Source organism: Mastigoproctus giganteus, chromosome 4 (genome assembly GCF_048544385.1).
Source record: "Mastigoproctus giganteus isolate SK-2022 chromosome 4, ASM4854438v1, whole genome shotgun sequence".
Classification (NCBI taxonomy): Eukaryota; Metazoa; Arthropoda; class Arachnida; order Uropygi; family Thelyphonidae; genus Mastigoproctus; species Mastigoproctus giganteus.
In genome coordinates, this window is record NC_143578.1 from 20,824,663 (window position 1) to 20,841,415 (window position 16,753).

General features: G+C 36.4%; 1 protein-coding gene across 5 annotated transcripts in view; it reads left to right on the top strand.

Moving 5' to 3' along the window:
* The window catches only part of Miro (mitochondrial Rho GTPase), a 202,438-nt gene that overhangs the window by 85,600 nt on the left and 100,085 nt on the right, over positions 1-16,753 (top strand). For all 5 annotated transcript variants that reach the window (XM_090371388.1, XM_090371387.1, XM_090371384.1 and 2 more), the window contains exons 6-10: positions 3,750-3,860; positions 5,051-5,101; positions 5,225-5,326; positions 15,406-15,447; positions 15,564-15,620. In XM_090371388.1, the coding sequence (XP_090227514.1) occupies positions 3,750-3,860; positions 5,051-5,101; positions 5,225-5,326; positions 15,406-15,447; positions 15,564-15,620 (363 nt within the window). The remainder of the gene's footprint in view (positions 1-3,749; positions 3,861-5,050; positions 5,102-5,224; positions 5,327-15,405; positions 15,448-15,563; positions 15,621-16,753) is intronic.

A 16,753-nucleotide genomic window follows, 5' to 3' on the forward strand; every position in this document is an offset into this window, starting at 1 on the left:
CAGTGACCTCCGGAAATGTGCTTTAGCTCGCATGGAGTGATGATACTGTAATGAGTTTTCGCCTTAACCCTGTGAAGTTCTTTTCAGAAATTTTAATTTTGACTGTTATCATGGTGCCAGCTAAGAGAATAAGTGACATTGGTACTAGTAAATCTATCAAGAAAAGGAAAACGATCGAGTTGGATCAGAAAATTAAAATAATAAGGATGTATGAAAATGGCCAAACATTAACAAGTATCGCTGGGAATTCAGATTTGTCAGTGGCAACGGTGAACACGATAATAAAGGAGAAAGACAGAATACAAGAAGCAGTGAAGGGATCAGTACCAATGAAGTCAACTATACCAACCAAAGCTACAAAACAAATATCAGTTTTTACAATACAATAACATGCATTTTTTTCTTCCTTTTATGTTTTCTTTTCTTATGTGCCACTCTGGCTACTTCACCGGCATCTCCAGATAACGTTTTTAATTGAACTAATTAAAAAATATAACTATTTTTCTTCATTCTTCTGAGGATATTATGTGGTTTTTGTAATTTTGGCATATCAGGGATATAGTAGCAATATTTTATTAATCATTCCCGAGTTACGTAAAAACTCCTGGAAATGATCTCTTACGTATGTCGGGGACTTGCTGTAATTTTGGATTAACCGGGAAATTGATTATCCGGGAATTTTTTTTTACCATCTATCCTGGAAAAATCAAGAGTCTACTGTATATATATAACTACAAGTCATTGGTGATTCGATGTAATTATATGTATATGCAATTATATATATAACTACATTGAATCACCAATGACAATTCCTCCATCAGCCATGAAATACCAAGAACATATTATGCTTATCTTTACTAGTTAAAACCACATTCACATTTAAATATTTTAAGTCACAAAATATCAATTATAAAAATATATTGAATATAGCACTGATAATTTGCCTTTAAAAATGTTCTACTTAAAAATTAAATTGAAATTACAAAAGACTAAAACAAGGTATACTTAATACAACTAAAATATGTTTCTAACATCTGTCAAACTAGTTCTGTCAGTATATATAATTGAACTCTATTATAATGAGCATGGATATAGCAAAATCACATCTATAGATGTGATGACTGCTTTTTGGCTGAACATAAATTTATTGATTATTATATATCAGAAGCTAATTCAACTGCCTTGGGTGGAATGTGTACCAACTATCCTTGTGACTTAAAAGTCAAATTTTGCAGATTTCTGTAAAACTGTTAAATTCATTAGGCCCTTCTATCTTTCTCTAATATAAAAAGTATTTTGGACTAAAAAATATGTACAGAATTTAAGATATAAATTCTTAATCACATCACCTTATGAACTAGCAATTAAAAATAAGCACCAGTTACCCTCGTATAACACGGTAGTTAAGTTCCTATAAAATGTCATGTAGTGGGAAACCATGTTATATGGTACTAAGAACCAGTACAAAAAGGGGGATTATGTTCCAAGAGCTAACAAAAATACACCATTCTAGATTTCATGCATCTTCTCTCTTTAAAAAATCATTAATCTGGGTTTGCTTGCTTTTGCTTGATAGATATTTGTAATTTCATCGTATGGAACTAATCATTTTTGAAGCTCCCTTTTGAACTTTGGGCTCTTTTCAGTCAAAGAATCTGAATTCAGAAAATAAGATTCTAATTGCTCGGCTAACTTTATGCCTTTCTGTATACTTTTTAGGTAAAATTTGTAAGTTCAGAATTTTCATCTGCACTATCATCCTCTGAATTGATTTGATTTTCCTCCGATACCATTTCCACCAAATCCACTTCGCCAGCCTCTTTTTATACCAGTAATTCTTGAACATCTTCAGTAATCGTATTTTTTTTTTTGTTTAAGGAGCATCGGCAACTAAGGCTGTGTTGCCCTGTGTTCAAATTGTGTGTATTCTGAGGTTGATTTTCTATTTTTCTGGACAAAAAATAGAAAATCGACTTCAGAACACAAGCAATTTGACCGAATTTGACAGAACACATGCAACCCTTGCCTGAGACCGAATAACTCTTCCACGTTGTGAAAAGGACCCATAAAAATTCCTCCCATCATCGACGGGATTTGAACTTAGGTCTTTTCCACCTGGTGTGTGGATGACAACAATTCTACCAACTGTGCTACCCATGATGGCTTCAGTAGTCATATCATCAAAACCTTCCCGTCCTACCAACTTAGCAAGTTCTGCTATAGCACTGATTCCGTTTTGGGCCAGTTCGATCATATTTCCTAAATGAACTGACTTTGCCCACACATTTTTCCAACACGCATTTAATGTTGACGGTTTTACTTCTTTGAGCGATAAAGATGTGATTCCAATACAGTCCACAATCGAAAAATGTTTCCATGCCTCCATCAATTCAATTCAGAATCAATTTTTTCCAAATCCATTATAACGATTTTCTGATTTAATGAGTTTCAAAGGTAGATATAATGCCTTGATCTAATTAAAGAAGTTTTACTAGATGGTAGGAACATTACTTCAACGTTTGGATGACTTAAATCTTTTGGATGACCTGGAACGTTATCCAGTAGTAACAAAACTTTGAAATCTAGATTTTTCCACAAGTTCAATAGCACAGAATCTAACACGGCGATTTCCCAATATATATATATATATTTTTTTTTTGCATGATGATTAGTGAGCCAAAAATGGGGATTCACAAAAAAAAAAAAAAATGGAAATGTTTAAAAATTACATCCAGCATAATAGTAGAGTTTTTTTTTTTTTTTTTTTCTCCGCACAAAAGCTCAAAAATACCATGTTATGTGAGGATTGCTGCACTTTATCAATCATGTTAGAGCAAAACCGCATTGTAGAAGTACCATGTTATTACATATCTGCTACATTGGATACACAAAATTTTAATGCATTGATATTTCAGGAATTGCAGTATACACAGGCTGATTATTTAATTTGCTGTCTGGTAATGCTACTATACAACTACCTAAGTTTTGGAAAAATGCCAGTGGATGGAAGGAGAGTGTCCAAGAATATGCTGACACAGTTGCAAGTTCTGGTATGTTGTCTCATACTTGCAAAGTGACTCTAGTTATATGCTGTTTGTGTGAACTGTTTTGGGAGTTGCACAATGGACAATCTGAAAACTGAGAAATGTTATTTGCTGATGTGTTTGATGTGGTATGAGTGCTGTAGAGATTGAGAAAAATATCACGTTTATTTTACAAGTGTTTGACAAGTGTTTGAAGAAAACTGCAATTTTCATGTAACATAGGTACATTAAGAAGGTCAAATCTCTGGCCACAATCAATGACCACTTTCATTAACTTATTAAGAAATGGCTTTCAGGCATGCTTCTACAGATAGATTCATTGATGGCACAAGGGGAGAGCACTGGCAGACCTCAAGTAATGAAAATTGGAATTAAGATAAGCCCATTCTGCAAATTACATAATCAACCTGTGTGTCATCATCAGAATGACTGAATGGAGTTTCAGTTACTATAAATGTATGCCACTGGTTCTCTGCACAACCATGTGACTTTGAAGCTGTTAGGAACAGTATGTTTATTTTGCCTTCAAGCTGGGGCAAAGGTTGTTGAGAAATATTTGAACTCTAACTCCATTCAGTCATTTTTATAGTTTGTATTATAATTCTTGAAATGTCAGTGCATTAAAATTTTATGTATCTAATGTAGTGTGTATTGTATTTATTCCTAATTAGCATATAATAGGATTGTTATTTCTCTGTATTCCAGATTACTGGGCATTGGTTGCCCTTTATTAGAGACCAATTGGGTGAAGACCATAGAACACCAGTGGTGCTAGTAGGAAACAAAGTGGATTTAGTGGAATACAGCTCCCTTGAGGTAAGGAATAATTAGTTTTGATATATGAATATCAAAACTTATTTTTTCTTGTGAAAAATTTGTTCTGATACTACCAAAATTATTCTTTAGAAGCATTTGGGAAGAGTTAAACTAGTTTTTGTTTGACGATTAACTTTGTTGTATATAATCATTGAGATCTCAATATGCAATAGTAGCACTGCTTGAAATGATGGCTTAATGAAATTATCATCATTATTCTTTTAGCAGTAGTAAATAAACTGATACTGTCACGGTAAATTCCAAATTTTGGAGATCTCCATCATAGTGTAGCAAGATCGTCACTTGTTTTGGGGAGGTATGGGTTCAGTTGCCATTAAGAGTTCTTAAAGGTTTTTTGATTTGGGACTATAGTTAATTGATTTCAGGCAGAAGTAGTAGGTCTTCACTATTAGTTATTCTCAGTTTTTTGAGCCTGCACAACATTCATCATATTAGCCTGTGAATACATATTTAGAGACATAATACAAAACAAAACTAATAGGGCATGTGAATTAGTATACCATTAGAATTGGCATGCTGTGACTAATATAGTTGATGTGCTAAGGAAACTCTAAAAGAAACCAGCAAATGGAAATGACCTCCATATACCTACAGACACCTGTACATTGTATTTTATTTTTAAAATGTATAAACAAGACCAAATGCCCATTCACTCTGAGAGATGTTTTAAATAAAATAATGACTTTAGTAAGAATAAAAAGGATTTGCAGCATGCTTTCAGTATCTCTCACAGATAAAAATGAAAAATATCACAAACAAATTTTTGGGGTTTTGCAGTATGCCGTCTGAAATAGTCTGCATTTTTTTTCTTGATCATATGCTATAGAACTAGTGTCAGGAAATGCTATCAAACTTTAATTTCATTGCTAGCAAGAAATGTATTTTCATTGAGAGTTGTAAAAGTTATAGTGAAGGTTACCATGATATATGCTAACTATTTTCACTAGTTTTGGAAAGTTTATGCTATGTTGTAAGTGTTTTTGTCTTTAGATGTATTAGTGCACATGGGTTTTACAGTCACCATGTATTAATTTGAGCCATTCATCCATAACAGATAAGACACCTGTTGAAAACATGTATTTAAAATAGACACAATAAAAATTGTTTAATTGATAGTACAAAATAGTTTTCTTTTATGTAATATCAGTTATTTAATGTTTTTTTTATAGATGATCCTGCCAGTCATGAATGAATTTGCCGAAATTGAGTCTTGTGTTGAAGTATGAAATTTTATTTTATTTACATTATCTATTCTTCAATGGATATACACAGTTACTTTTTTTTAAGGTAATTTCTTTCCTTTTTTATTATTCTGATCTGATTATAATTTTGTTTCTGTTCAGTGCTCAGCTAAAACATTAAAGAACATCTCAGAGTTGTTTTACTATGCACAGAAGGCTGTTCTTCATCCAACTGCTCCTTTGTATATAACAGAAGAAAGAGATGTGAGTAATGATATATATGTTACAACTAAACCACGTGTATTTGTGTATGAAAAAGTGCATTGTATATTCATAAAGTAGTTCCATAATTTATTTTAATATACTAAACTGTAGTTAATATATAGTTTGAATTCCTATAGTCATGTCGGTTAGTTTATTTTTGCATTTAGATAAGTATTTGGAAAGCTAAACCTTAATATTCAGATAGCCTTTGCTGTTGACCTTTCAGCGGGAACTTCGTAACTTCCGTTGGGCTTAAATATAATTTCACTAGTGGTTAAAAGTTTTGTCAGCAGTATAATTTCTGTAATACTCTGTTAATTTAAATGCCATAATATATCGTAAGTTGAAATTTGGAAAGCTACAGCTTAATATTCAGATAGGCTTTGTTATCGATATATTTGCGAGAACTTCATAACTTTCATTTGGTAGCTTAAATTTAACTTCTATAGTGGCTTAATAAATGGTACCTTAATTTTTAGTACTCACCTTAATAATAAACTGCAGTTGGATTTAGAATAAGTGGAGTGGGAATTGGCTAAAATTGAGGTTAATATGGGTGAGCTTAATTGTTTTGAATGGAATTAAAATGTGCTCAAGGAAATAAAAGTGCACGTCTTCATCCTTGGTTGTCATGAAATAAATCGAAAAAATTGGAACTTGAGAATGTAATCACAGAGACCAATAGCCGTAATGATTGGCTTTCATATTAACGTCTTCAGTTGGTAATAGTGAAGAAGAGAGAGCGTGTGAATATAAAGAACTCTTAAGTTCCCGTGATGCTCTTTGATGCATATGGGAATCTCAGGTGCGTGAGATTCCAGGCCGGGGAGAGATTATATGGTAGTTTTGCATTTAATACATTAAATTTAGAACAATGTCGAACCATTCTATGATTAGGGCTTCATACTGGTAAATTCTGAAACGGGATTTTAATTTAATAATGGGTTAAATTAAACCCATAAATTAACCACTTCTATAGTGGTTAAAGTTTTGTCAACAGATTAATTTCTGCAACTTTGTTAACATAAATTCTGTAATATATTGTAAATTTAAATTTCGTAATCTTTCTAAAGTTCAAATTTTACTTAAATAATGGTTGCTACACTACATGCAAAGTCCAGGGACATCAAGACTCGAACGGAAATGCCTGCATTCATTTCTGGTGTGAGTCACGACTGCATCGTTTGTATAGCCTGTGGCGTGTATTGTAGGGCTGGTCTAGTAGAAAGACCTGGCTCATATAACGATTCCTTTCTTTGCAACCAATGTAAGGTGTGTACCAATCTCAAATTAGAACTTGGTGCGTTATGAGAAGAATTTGCATCATTAAAGAAACGATTGCTTTGCCCTTGAAACAAACATAACTGGGTGCTTTTCAGGGACTCAAATACCCCTAATTCAGGTCCCTTCACCCCTAATTCAAGTCCCAGAAGAGAATAGTCAAAGGTGGTGATCTAGTTTTACTGGGAGACTCTGAAATGGGTATCATTTTTTGTAATAACGATAAGTAGTCCAGAACCAGAGAGTGTTTTCCAGGACCAGCAGTTGATGATGTTACCAACAGATTGTCAGATTTTAAGGAAGGTAAAGACAGCATTATTATTCGTGTGGGGACTAACAATATTAAACGTACATGCCCTGACCATCTGTTGGATAAATATAGGACTACATTGAGAAAATGCTGCAAGTTAAACCAGAATGTGTCTGCAATTCTGCCCAGCTGTGATAGGAGGGATTATAAGCTGAAAGCTTGTGGATTAACTCAAAACTTGAGAGAATCTGCAAGGGGGAATTTTTTACTAGTGTTGCCTGCATTTGTAGATAGAAGGAATCTATTTTGTAGAGATGTTATTCATTTAAACAAAGGTGGTTCAAGGATTTTTGCCAGAATCATTGAGGATATCCTAAGGGTTCAAGGAAAAAGGGCAATTTTGATCCACATTTATCTGATGATCAAAGTATTGCTTGCACTCACCTCATGAATTCTTGTTTGCTGCCATAACAGCTGATGTTGATAAGGTGTTCTAAGGGTAGCAATGTTTCAAATGAGGGGAAGATAAAGCTTGGAATACAAACCTAAATAAATTCAAGGGATGTGTCAGGGTAGTAAACTGCAGAAGATTACTTAGTCTCAACTGTGTCTGCAGTAATGTCAGAAGTGTTGTCAATAAAATGGATGAATTTGACAACTAATGTTGATATAATAGGGCTAACAGAAACGTGGTGCCACCTGAAAATTGGGGATGACGAGTTCCATTATGGAATGTATAATGTATTTAAGGAAGATAGAAGGGGTGGAAGGGTTATGCTTCTTATAAAAGCAGCCTGAGCACAAAAAGAGCCTTTTATGAATCTGAAGTTACATTTGCCAGCATAGAATCTGTGTAGTGTGAGTTAGTTGGAAGCAAAGGAATAATGAGAATGGGAGTAATTTACAGACTAGAAGGTTGCGAAGAATATGAGAAGTCTTTACATACAGATGGAATGGGCAAACAAGTGTGAATGTCTTATTATATATTGATTGAAATAAGCGAGAGGGGAAACTCACCATGGGGGATATTTTTTTTAAATAAACTAGATGCTTATTATTTGTACCAGCATGTTAGAGAAAGTACTAGAGGTGAGAATATTCTTACCTCATCATTACTATCGAATCAGATGACACACAGGTCTTGAAGTACAGGAACCATTGTCAGGAAGTGAATATGCAATTGTCAGCTGGAAGATGAAGAAAGTTGTTGTAGTAGTTAAAGGTAAAGACATGGGTTTTAAATTCAATGGAGCAGACTGATAGTTTAAGGCACAGTGTGGCATTTGTGAATTGGGTGGATTGCCGACGGTTGGCGAATACGGAATACATTTGAATTATGGAATACTTTTAAAGCAAAAATTATAGGAGCCATTAATGTATACATACTTTTAAGAAAATATTTCAGGAGGAGGATGTTGAAATGGAAGATTGTGGAGCTGGCCAGTCAAATAGAACAGAAAAAGATAGCATGGGATAGTTACAGAGTGGTGAGAAGTACTGAAGCCTACAACAGGTACAAGTTGATATGTAATAGTATCACAAATAAGGTTAGGGAGGCCAAGGCTGCACATGAGAAAGCATTGGCTAAGAGCAAAGAATGGAGACAAGGAATCTTTCATGTATGTGAATTAGCATTAGTAGAGGCATATGATGCAAGAAAGCAAGCTTATGCCGCATCAGCCAAAAAAATAAAAAACACGCTCCCATTTCACCCCTCCGTTCATTCCAAGTACCTGTCCAGTTCAGCCTTAAATTTATTTAGGCTATCAACTTCCACAACAAAGGATGGAAGTCTGTTCCACCACCAACCAACCACCCGCTGGCTAAAGGCAAACTTCCGCACATCTATCCTACATCTGTCTTTCCTCAATTTGAATTTATGCCCTCTCAAATGATTATTCTGAGCAAGAGGAAGAATCCCATCAGCATTGAGCATGCTCAAACCATTCAAGGCTTTATACACCTCAATCAGATCACCTCACAGGTGCCTAGTCTCCAGACACTGTAATTTGCAAAATTTAAGCCTTTGTTCCATTCACTAATCTTGTCGCCCTTCTCTGTACTCGTTCCAACAGCTCTACATCCTTCTTAAAATGAGGCCTCCAGACTGGTATACAGTACTCAAGGTGTGGCCTGACCATTGCCTTATATAAGGGGATAATCACCTCCTTTTCCCTGCTAGAAAAATTCCTGTATCTCATTGACAAGACACTGTGAGCTACTCTTGCAGACCATCAGCACTGCTCAGAAAACTTCATATCTGCCTGCACAATTACCCCCAGGTCCTTTTCGTTCTCTACCACTGTCAATGTAGTACCACAGAGTTGATACGTCACTCTGGGGTTGCTGCTTCCCATATGTAGTGTACAAACTATTCAAAGACAGCTTTTGGAATGTGATCTGCATGCCTATCTGCCCAAGAAGAAGCCTTTGTTGACCCAACAAATGAAGAAGAAGTGACTTGTTTGGGCTAAAACACATGTTTCATGTACAAAAGAGCAATGGGACACCGTCATGTTTTCTGACAAATCAAAATTTAACCTGCATGGCTTGGTTGGGAAGCAATATGTCAGAAGACGAAAATCGGAGGCATATCATCCTGACTGCATAACACTGTAAGGTTCCCTGCCATTCAGATGGTATGGGGATGCATAACAATCGAAGGGGTTCCGTTAAGTTTATTAACGGAACGGTGAATGCAGAAACCTACACTGCTATCTTGGAGGAGTGCCTGAAATCTGTTATTAGGGATCACCACACAGACGTCCAAAACTGCATTTTTCAACAGGACTCAGCACCTTGCCACACAGCAAAATTGGTAAGTTTTAGGCTATTTAGATTTAATGATGAATTTGTCTTCTTGTCTCACAAGGCTTAAAACATACTAACACAATGTCTTTCCCTCGTTTTTCTCCCTTACGGTGCAGTCATACCTCAGAAATGCTGGCATTACCACGTTGAACTGACACGGCAACAGTGCAGATTTGAACCCTATTGAAAATTGTTGGTACATAATGTAGTCTGAAATTTCTCAGAAGAAGCCAACAAGTAAGATTCAGCTGCAGGAGACCATTATAAGGGTGTGGTACCACGAAATTGGGCAACTGTATATGGAGGAGTTGATTAATTCTATGCCAGATCATTGCAAGGCTGTAATTGCAGTTTGGGGAGGACTTATTTTGCTGATTTACAGTACATAATACTATTACGTTAACTTGTCATTTCAGTTTGTACACATAAATGCAATAAAATGTATGTTTGGTTGTCATGATTGCCATTTGGACAATTTCTAATATTTCCATTAATTACGCATTTTACCCTTTGGGAAGATATTTATGGCAATTAGGTATATCAGGTGGAGTCTTTTTATTCGATTTCATTCACAGAGATATATATCCCATCTAACAAATGCATTTCGAACATTTCTGCAACCCACAATGCAGCACAAAATGCATTATTTTCAAAATTCGCAAGTGGTGCATTTTTTTTTTTTGTCAGTCACTGTAATTTTGACAACTGTGCTGACCTTATCACAGTCACATTATTCTATCTTTAATAATCTGTGGAAATCTACATTCATTATTTCCAATATGTTAACATGATGTTAATCCAAATGTGAATTTATTGTTTGAAATAAAAGTTACAACAAAGCTGTTTTCATAAAGGAATGTTAGCTTTTGTTTTAGTATTAACAATAAGCAAAAAAATTCTTATTGAAATAATTAAAATATTAACTTGTCAATAGAAACGTATATTTTGTATGCAATTTACAAAATACACAACCTATGTTATTTTTATATTGCATACAATATGATACACTTTTTTATATAAGAACATTTTTCATCTACAGTAAACCCTCGATTTAACGGAATAATAGGGGAGAAGGGGTGTCCATTAATGCCGAAACTCTGTTAAATCGAATGTAACCTGGGAGGCATTTTTTATTGCGATTAATGTAGTTTTTATCTTTTTTTTTTTTTTTTTTTTTTTTTTTTTTTTTATGTGAACCCCAAACACGAGAGGTATTAGAACCTATAGTACTAAGTACCATGCTTGGGTTGGAGGTCGAGAAGACAAAAGAAGATATTTGTTGACATTGGACTTGAACTTCTGTAGATTGTAATTTTCAGGAAATACGTATGAAGGAAGGTTGTTCCAGAAAACGGCAGTTGAATGAATAAATGAGGAAGATGAAAAGTTGGTTCTGTGAGTTTGAAGTTGGACAGTAAATGGATGTTGGCTGGTGGCGGCACGTGTTCGGACTGTTTTGAAAGAGAGCGGGAATTATAGAAGCCAATTCAGAAGAACAGTGCCCATGGAAGTATCTGTAGAAGAGGCATGCAGCAGAAACAGTGCATCTATGAGAAAGCAAGTGGAGAGACTCTGTTAGAGATGAATCATTAATTAACCTAACTGCCCTCTTCTGAATGGAATCAAGAAGCCTGAGAGAGGTTTTGGGGGCACCACCCCAGATGTGGGAACAATATTCCATGGCAGGGCGGATTTACGATTTATACAGAGTGAGCAGTTGTTTGGAAGAAAAGTAACGCCGAGAGCGAAAGAGAAAACCAAGTTTTTTAGATGCAGAGGAAGCAATATTTGTAATGTGCTTGTGCCAAGAGAGATTAGAAGTCAGGGTAATATCCAAAAGAGATATATCATTTTGCCTAGAAATCGGAGTGTCACTAAAGATAAGCATAGGAGCAGAAGAATCCTTTTTGTGAGATATAAGACAAGACTGAGTTTTAGAAGGGTTGAAATCAACTAAGTTGTCTTTGCCCCACTGGAGAATTACCTGAAGATCGGCATTTAAGGAATTGGTAGCAGATTTTCAAGAAGTTGAAGCTGATTGAGCAGGACAAGGTTTCTCAAAATGGAAAATTGAATGCAATGTGCTATCATCAGCAAAACTATGGATAGGATTTCCAGTTAATGGAAGAAGGTCATTGATACAAGAGGAAAAGAGTGGGGGAAAGAACTGAACCTTGGGGGACACCGGCATTAGTGGAGAAGTTAGAAGACAGAGAGCCATCTACCATCATCCTCAGTGAGCAATCAAAGAGAAAACTGGATAACCAATTACTAAAAACAGTTGGAAAACCATAAGATGGAAGCTTGTTTAGAAGACCTTTATGCCAAACACGATCAAAAGCCTTTGAGATGTCAAGAGCAACTATTTGTGTTTCACCGAACCTTTCCATTGAATTAGTCCATAAATGGGTAACATAAGCCAGAATATCACCAGTGGATCGACACTGACGGAATCCATACTGGCGATCGTTGATCAGACGGAAGGTTTCTAGGTAGTTTAAGAGTTGGCGGTTAATTGATTTCTCCATTACTTTAGAAAGAGTAGAAGTAATTGCAATGGGACGATAATTGGATGGGAGGGATTTGTCACCCTTTTTAGGAACTGGCTGGATATGAGCAAATTTCCAATCAGAAGAAAAAACACCTTTGGAATAAGAAAGTGAAAAAAGGCGGCAAAGAATAGGAGTAAGTTCAGGAGCACAGGTTTTGAGAACAAGTGGAGAAATACCATTAGGACCTGGAGCTTTCTTAGCATTGAGATTCATCAAAATCCTTCTGATATCCTTTTGACGGAAGACCACAGGAGGCATTGAATGGAGCGTGTTGGGAATGGTGGGAGGTGTTTTACCAAGATCATTAATACATGAGCTGGAAGAAAAATGGGATGCCTGCTAGCATCCCATTTTTCTTCCAGCTCATGTCCTTGGCTGAAGTGACAACAGAACCATCTGGTTTGGACAGAGGTGGGAGCAGAGATGGGCAAAAGTTGCGGCCAATAGCTTTGGCAAGAGACCAGAATGCTCGGCTACCATTAGGGCAAGAAGCAAGTTTTCTACTCTTAGCCTGTTCAAACTCTAGTTTGGACTGATTAATAACTGCTTTACAATTGTTGCGAGCTTTGGTGTAGGCAGAAAATGAAACTGAAGAATTAGAAATAAGCCAATTACGATATTCAACATTCTTCTCTTTGACAGCCTTAGCACATTTATTGGAAAACCAAGGTTTAGATAAAGGACGAGATTTTAAAGTGGAGTGTGGGATAAAGGATTCCATTCCTGCAAGAATAATTTCATTGACACGATCTGAGCAAACGTTGACATCAGAACTTTTGAAACAGTAATCCGACCAAAGAAAATAAGTCTCGCAGATCATCCCATTTTGCATTCTTGTAATGCCAAACAACACGAGGTTGGGAATAGCCATGAGATAAAGGTTCCATTGGAGAAGAGACAATCACCAAGTTGTGATCTGAAGTGCCTAGAGGACCTCTCACTTTAACCGTGTACTTAGAAGGGTTGTTTGTGAGAAAAAGATCAAGCATATTGGCTGTATGATTAGGATTGTCCGGTATTCTTGTAGGTAAATGAACAATCTGTGCTAGGTCATTAGTAATTGCAAAAGCCTCAGCATCTTGGCCTGCTGGGTTCGGTGTGACTAGAAAACGGAAGCCAGCTGGAGTTGTGAACATTAAAATCACCAAGGAAAATTACCTCACTGTTAGGAAAGTTGGACTGGAGAAAGTCAAGTTGCAAAGAGAGGAAGTCAAAGAGCTCCAAGTGATTAGTGGAGTTGGGAGAACGGTAGAGACAACAGATGAATTTGACACAATGAGGTAGAGAGATTTTAAGCCAGAGAAGATCAAAGAGAGGAGATTCCAAATTGCCAAGTCTCTGACAGGGAATATCAGAACTGACATATTTGAGGCGAAAGGAATCATACAGCGAATAATTTGGGCATCTGAGATGAGCAGTAGTTGAATCAACCGATAACTGAGATTCTGTCAGAAAAAGTACATGGGGTTTGGCAGACTGCAAGTGGAAATGGACATCGTTGAGATTAGAATTGAGACCACGTATATTTGTGAAATGAATTAGGAAGTCCTTGGGATGTTTAGATCTTTTCGCAGATAAGCTTGCTCTATTAGTTTGACAATTCATGGTGTATTCAATAGTAAGAAAAAGTGGGTGGGACATGCTGTATGAAGTAATGAAATTTTTGATTATGGCGTACACATGGTAAGAATATACCCAGATCCTTGACATAACGTGACCTCGACAATGCTCCCCGCATACACACTACTCGGACTTCCTCCAGTCACTATCTGGCAGAGTAGAGGTAGCAAGATTATACACTAGCTGATCCAGAAGCCTCCTAGAGAGTTACCAATAGTTTCGGTCCGGTGTACTAACTAGCGTCCGGCCTGCGAACACCATTTTAGAGCTGTACCCTCGAAATGTAAGGAATATTGGATCTCGCCACGATGTTCATCATAACCTCAAAAGTCATCAATCATACTGCATGATGGAAGAGATAGGGAAGGGTTGACCGGAACTTAGCTGTAGAGACTAAACATGGGTTCCACCACTTCACGCCTCCAATAAGCAAAGTGGTGGTATTTCACCGGTTGATGAGAGTCATCTTCCACCTAGTACTGCCTGGTAACATAGAGGGGCGGCGTTCCTCCATGTGGTGTGGGTGCCACACCTCAACCCCTGCTTACGTTGGTTCACACCTGGGTGGTCACCCACCATGTACTTGTGCATGGAGGTTATACCCAGGATTACTAACAGTCCCACCATTGTGAAGGTGCAAGCAGAGGATTTGGCTGTCACAGACCGTCCGGACTGCGCCGAAATTGGGTCCACTTGACTTGAGTGTCACCCGAATATCAGTTCCATCAGCGTTTTAGACTCCCAAGTAGCAAGTACAGCTTGTCTGGCATATCTGAGAGAATGTCTGTGACAACCTCAAGGACCATCTTGCGCAACTTTCATCTGTTTTCTACTCCCCTCTGTAGAACCACATTTAGAGCTATCAATACTGTATTTTAAAGAAAAATGTTGCAATTTGGCCTTTGATTTACGGATATCAGAAATTTTTTTTTTTACACCGTAAATTTCAGAAACACGTGATACTGAGACGCCTTTTTTCTAATTTCTCTGCCACATTTAAGTTCACACACTTTCTTTTAACTCGTCTATTACTTGATGTCATTTTAAATTGTAAGGATTGCAAAATTATTTAACAAATAAAGTCACAATTCAGAAATCACAGAAACACTATACAACTTGACTGCACGATAGCTTGAGGCAGACTGAGACCAAAACAAAGTGAGTTGGTAGACCTGCAGTTTAGTGTCCCGAGTCACATTCAGCTCACAAGTTGCCACCTTCTGTTATCTGTAATCTGGGAAAACAGCTATTTGAACACGTTTCCAGAAAGAATAAAAAACAATTTCCTGAATTTGATTATAAAAGTAGGTAATTATCAAAACAATAATGGAAATAGGTAATTATTATTAATTTTTAATTAATAATAACAAAAGTTTTGTATAACGTAAAAAAAATAATATGGTCAAGATTAATATGTACATTACTTTATTATTATTTGTCTGGTCCGTTAAATCGAGGGTTTACTGTACTTACAAAGTAATCATTTTGTTATATCGTGTTTTTTTTTTTTTTTTTTTTTTTTCCCTTGGGTAGTAATTGAAATAATGTGCATTGTTTACTTTTAGCTGACAGATAAATGTAAAAAAGCTCTTGTTAGGGTGTTCAAGGTAAGAACTACTTTTTTTTTTTTTTTTTTGCTTTTAACTGCCATCATTATTCAGAATTTTGCAATTACTTAACTGTATTGTATTAATTTATTTTATTATTATTTCTTTGCATTTAGATCTGTGATTATGATAATGATGGAATTCTTAATGATTATGAACTTAATCAATTTCAGGTAAGCTAATATTTTACCTGTAACAGAAATACTATGTTAAATATACATAAAATGCATGCAGAAATTTCGCATCATGTTTTCTTGGGGCAGTGGTTTTTTCCAAGACTACAATAGGTTTTTTTCACATACAAACCGAATTTTTATTACATGTTCTGTGCCATATTTAATATACAGGGTGTCTCAAAAATATTGGTACAAACGTTTAGGGGAGGTAGGTAACATCTATAGGAATGTGAATCACATAGGAACCCATAACCAGAAATGACATGACAGTAATTAGTAGCAAACATTTATTTGACATAATATTAACAATGGAGTATGAGATGGATGCATTCCATTATGTTACAACAGATGCTTGAAGGTTCCACCATGAGACGCGATGCATGCGTGACACCGACGCAGCATGAATTGGCGGACACGGTCGAACACATCTGGAGTTTCTTTGACAGTAGCAGCAGCGCAGACGAGATTCATTTCCGTCTCCACAGGCGATTCATACACGATAGATTTGAGGGCCCCCACAGAAAGAAATCAAGGCTTGATAAATCAGGTGAGCGTGGGGCCTGGCAACGGGTCCACCACGGCCAATCCATCGACGCCCAAAACACCTGTTCAAATGGTTACGAACACACCTTCCATAATGGGCAGGTGCCCCGTCATGTTGAAACCAAATGTTGCGTCTCACATTTGCTGGAACATCGGCAAGTAACCCTGGTAGAACTTGTTCAAGAAAGATCCGATATTTAGCGGAGTTCATGTGGGATGGTAACAGGTATGGGCCGACTAAGCAGCCACCAACCATACCTGCCCACACATTTATTGCGAAGCGATGTTGTGCTGCATGAGGGCGCACACCGTGTGGGCCCTCATGCACTTTAAATTGCCCATTCCTTCAGCATTTTCAATGTTAATTTCAGAAGGATCATGAGATTTCTTTATTCACTATTAGAATTCTTTCATTTTTATCTTGTATCTTTTATTGCATCTTTGCATCTTTCTGACAAATAAATGTGAAGTAACTTTTGACTTGCCCTGTATATGACAGTTTAAAGGGTCTAACTTTTCCTTTAAACCCTACAGCAGCCCACTAGACTTGAAATTAAAATTACTTTGTAATCTAATATATTACACAA